At 41.4% G+C, this 5,000-nt stretch overlaps 1 protein-coding gene across 1 annotated transcript in view; it reads left to right on the top strand.

Moving 5' to 3' along the window:
• Positions 1 to 1,156, top strand: part of LOC138059305 (muscle LIM protein 1-like) — a 5,929-nt gene extending 4,773 nt beyond the window's left edge. The window contains exon 3 of the mRNA XM_068904873.1: positions 881 to 1,156. Within this exon, the coding sequence (XP_068760974.1) occupies positions 881 to 978 (98 nt within the window). The 3' untranslated portion in view covers positions 979 to 1,156. The remainder of the gene's footprint in view (positions 1 to 880) is intronic.
• The last annotated feature ends 3,844 nt before the right edge of the window (positions 1,157 to 5,000 follow it).

Raw genomic sequence — 5,000 nt, 5'->3', positions numbered from 1 at the left:
CCAGAAGCATTATTGGAAAAAAGGATAACTTTTGTACAAGGAAGTACTTCTCAACTGTGAAAGTGAGAAACTCAATTGCTGAAAGTTGACTCAAAATATATTATAGATTCAAACTGAAGGCTTCAGATCTTCAAATCATTTGAGCAATATATTATCTCAATGCAAAGCTATGGGTTTCCGAGGCTAAACACCTGATACCGTTTGAAAAAATTGGCAAAGTCCCTGTGCCAACATGATGAAATCATTTGGATGCCATCTTGTTTGTACCTGCAACAACCGTTACCGCTGACCATCGGTTTGGCTCGCTTTCCAACGCCATTGGCATGCAGTGTTCAAAGCGTCCTAAAGAAACGATTGTGTGCGGCTTGTGCGGCTCTGGTTTACGTGGTTTGAGTCGAAACGTAGTGATTAAAGGGACAACATAGGAAGAGAAATGATAATACTTTATTTAGTATAATTTGTACTTTATAGTTTACAGTGATGAACAAAACCTCGAAACAACCTCATCCTGAATACAAGTCTGACAAATGTGAATTTGAAGTAAGCGGCAGATATTGTGTTGTAGGCTGCCAAATAGCCAGCTGCTGGCACATTTTGACTGGGTTGATTGACCGAAGTTGTAATTCTCATCTTAGCATGCAATGTTACTTATTCAAATACAGACATGTTAGAGTTCATTTCATAGGCAGGCATTTGCACAAATTTAGCTTGTGGTTTTGTGTGTGTCAGTGTGTATTTGGCACTTTTGCCTTACTTTAACCCATCAACTCCTGGGGGTTCCCCATTGACGAGTAAAATTGTCTGGCATATTAGACAGAGTAAGTCTGGCCGGTTTAAGCATCAAAGGGTTAAAAGCATCATCTTTATTCATTTTTTTTAGGAGAGGTGTACTGCAGGGGTTGCTATGGCAAACTCTTTGGTCCCAAAGGTTATGGATATGGAGCTGGCGCTGGTGCTCTTCATCTCACTGGAAAGTAGCAATATTGAGGGTGCCCTCATGGACGATTGTGCCTGCTTTCTTTGTGAGTCAGGTTCATAAGAATGCAAGAGAGGACTGAGATGATCAGTAATAATATTCCTTGGAAATTTGAAGACACAGTGATGTATTTTTATAGATATACTTTTTGATAAGAAAGTAAAAATAGTTGCAATCAAAGCTGCTTGAATTCATCTTCAATGTTGTTCAGATGCCAGAGGGGCGACAAAACCTCTTTTTTCCTTCATTGGGAATGGGTAAGGTAAAGGTAAAGGTACACCTTATTTAACTTCGGAAGTTCCTTTACTCTCTAGAGAGTATTCTCCCAGGAAGCCGACTGTGGGCTCATTTTACCCTCCTCTTTTCCATCAGTGCTTCATTTTAAGGGTATTTAAAGCTACTTAGGCTACACCAAAAGGAAAAAAGTTGAAATTAGGATGTGAGGTCCGGGGATCGAACTCGGGACCATATGCACCAAGGCCGTGCAATAACCGACTGTGCCACCCTTGCTCCTGACACTTTTGGTGTTCATTATATTAATGATTCTGTTGTGTACATTCAAATCCTTCCTGCTAAAACATTTATGTTGAGTAATATGAAACTAAATGTGAAAATTGTGAAAAACATTGCAAATCAGGATCAATGTCAAACTGAGTCGTTAAAATGTTAATGTTGTAGAGAAAAATTATATTAAAGAACAAAAGTATCTTACAACAAAGGGGAAGCTCTCTATTATTGGCTAAGCGTGTTAGTTACCATGACAACATATATCCTCACATGCGAAAGATAAAAATGATGTGTTCATTGTGCACAGTGAAGATTTGATTTTTTTCAGGCGAAGGAAAATCATAGTATTTCATCGGTATCTATGATAAACCCATTTCTATTTTCACTTCCCCATCAACGCAGCTCCATAGTTTCTTTAGAGACAAAAATTTTTTATCAGATTTCTTTATTATTTTGTCTTATCTGGGCAAAGTGAGTTTCCATTTGCTCAAAAACTGAGCCAATTAAGTGGCGTATGGGTTACGTTTTTAGTGATGATTCTAGTCTCACTTCCATCTCACACACATGTTTTCATTTTTCATGAAGATCTACTTACAGGCATGCTACTTTATAATTATTGACCACTCTGTATAGGAGCATCGCATGGTATGGCCAATGACATGTATAATTAATGAAACAACAGAACAACAACTTCTTAAGTATCCTAACTGGCGAGGTGCAAACCAGTTGGCCATTTACAAGTGCAGGCAAAAAGTTGAACCAGGGACTACCTGGATCAAATTCCCTGACCACTTGGCTGCACTGCTTGCTTACCTGGCTTGACCTGGATTGCATTCTATCATACTTTCAAGCTGATTTTCATACTGCTACTAGAACCAGTGGGTAAATGACAAGAAAGGAAAACAAATATCCTGGAGTAGAGGCTATGGCTGTCAACAGTAATAAGTTTTCCCCTATTCCCTCTAATAGACAACAAAGCAAACACAACTGGTCACTTGTTAAAAAGGGGAACTGACTGCTGCACTGGATAGAAATACAAAGAAAGGGAGCAGAATGTCAGTAGAATCAAATCAAATCCCAAGGGACCGGGAAACTAGTAAACGATTGTCGAGGGAATCCTCGACGTGGCCATCCTTAGCGGTCTCAGACTGCCACCTGCCATGTCGTTTCCAGCATCTATCGGGGACTTGAGCGTTAGCCGCTGAAGTTGCCCCTCCCGCTCTAAATGAATGCAAACTAATAATATCCGTAGTAGGTACAAACTTACTTAGAAGGCCAACTAGAGATTCTCGTGCACGAGTATAGCTAAGCGGTTTCACTTTCTCAATAACTTTATATCCAGACCTGACCTTAACTAAAGGCTTAAACAAATAATCTGATGTCTTGTGTGATGTATCAATGCCCGCTAAAGCCATGTATCTTTCCAAATTAAGAACAGGACAAGACACTTTTCCAGATCTGCTGATCACTACTTCATTACCTTTTCGATATTGATCGGTCTTACTCTTGGTCACTTTGACAGTTAAGTGAGTTCACTAAAACTGATGTCTTGGATTGCAAGGGCTGCAAGCTCATTAAAACGAAAGAACCCTGCGAACAAAAGTAAGGCCATAGAAATATCCCTACGTATTGGTAGCTCCCTAGAATGCTCGTATTCGGTACAACATGCTGTAAGAGCTTCAGGAGAAATGGGTGATTTCTTTGCTACAGGTTTAGCATTTTGACGTTTAGCGCCCTCGACTACGTTTCTTACAAAAGGGCTAACCATAGGGTTAGAAACCCCAGCAATGTCGTGAACCCATTTTAAAGCGCTAAAACAAGTTTCGATCACGGAGGCAGAAACTTGAGAAGTGGACAAATAACTAAAATACAAAGCGGCATCAACAACAGTAACTGGGAAAACGATTAAATTATTGTTGCGTGCGAACTTAATCCAACGATTTAAAGAACTAGTGTAATTAACAACGGTTCCACAAGCTTTTGAAGAAAAGACTGTCTGCTTTAATGCTTCAAACAAGTGGGTGAGATGAATGCTCCCACGGCCAGATCCTGCGCGGTCTTCAAGCTCCTTCCACGGGCCTTGATCAAAGAGGTTTAAACCTGTGAGAAACAGAGAGACTGTGCATGATAAAAAACAAAGATGAGATTGAAGCCATCTCCGATGTTAATATGCTACTATGAATCTTACAACACCACCTGTGAGTGTAGTGAACGATATTCAAGGACTGGTGTTCAATTAACCACCTGTGGGTTTCTTCATAAACCACCTGCGGGTTCATTATTTTCTTGCCTCCTGTGGGCTGCAATTCGCTCCTGCCGTAGACGGCTAAGTTAAGGATTTGTTTAACCTCGAATGCAACGTTCACACAAACCTTCTGTTGACAAGCAAAAACCTCTGTCACTGCTTACTGGGCGAATAGACTGCCAGTTTATGTACAAAGCTATAAGTTTGAATTCGAGACGTTCACCATGGAACATAGAATTGTAAGTCCTTCCCCTTGTCGTGGCGGCCGAACTGAATTCTGGAACTCCAACCCAGTCCAAAACACATTTAGCTAAATGGACCCCGTCTGGACACACACAGGGCCAAAACAAAGCTCCTTTCCACAGGGGTATTATTAAAGCCCCTTGTGCTTTGCAAAGCTTAAGATGGCGCCATACCCTAATTATCTGGCTTGGTGGGGGTACCAGCCAGTTGTTTTCCCCCTGCCAATTTTGGGTAAAAGCGTCCACGCCCTCGCAGCCAGGATTCCAGAAGCGGGAATTAAATCTAAGACATTTGGCGTTATACCAAGTTGCGAACCTGTCAACTGTAAAAGGGCCCCATAAAGTGCTGATCCACCGAAAAATGTCTGGACTAATACCCCAATCGTTAACGTCTGTAAGTTTGCTGAGATAATCAGCCAACTGGTTCTGCTCCCGGGGTACCCACACCGGGACAACCACAACGTGATTTTCGGCACACAAATAGACGATGTCTTCAACCAATGATTGAAGATCAGGTTTCGTGCTCCCTCTGTCGATAACACGAACAATGTTCTGATTATCAGTATGCCATTGTACTTTATGTCCTCTAAGGCTATGTCCAATGGACAATAACATATTGTGTACAGCTTTCAGCTCTCGCCAAGTAGAGCTCTTTCCCCTTTCATTAATTTGCCATTGCCCCTGACACACCAAAGTGTGTTTTGCGGAAACTATGTAACCGCCAAAGCCCTGCTCAGATGCATCTGAATAAACCACGGAATCAAAAACATGAGGCTCGTCGAACAGCTTCTTGCCATTTAACTGGCCCACATTTTTATCCCAGAATTGTAGCTCTTCTCTAACCTTTGAAGAGCAAGGAATGATGGCATCCCACGATTGCCTAGTTTCTATCGCGAAATACATGTGTCTGGTGTACAAATAAACGGCCGAACCAATGGCTTTTGACATGGATATAATGCGACCGGTAACCTGGGCTAGGAGTTTGGCTGAAACATTGTCAATTCTATCCAGAACTGATGACAGGGATTCC

The sequence above is a fragment of the Montipora capricornis genome, chromosome 8, assembly GCF_036669925.1.
Source record: "Montipora capricornis isolate CH-2021 chromosome 8, ASM3666992v2, whole genome shotgun sequence".
Lineage (NCBI taxonomy): Eukaryota > Metazoa > Cnidaria > Anthozoa > Scleractinia > Acroporidae > Montipora > Montipora capricornis.
The sequence above is the reverse complement of the archived record's forward strand: the minus strand, read 5'-3'. Positions and strand labels throughout refer to the sequence as shown.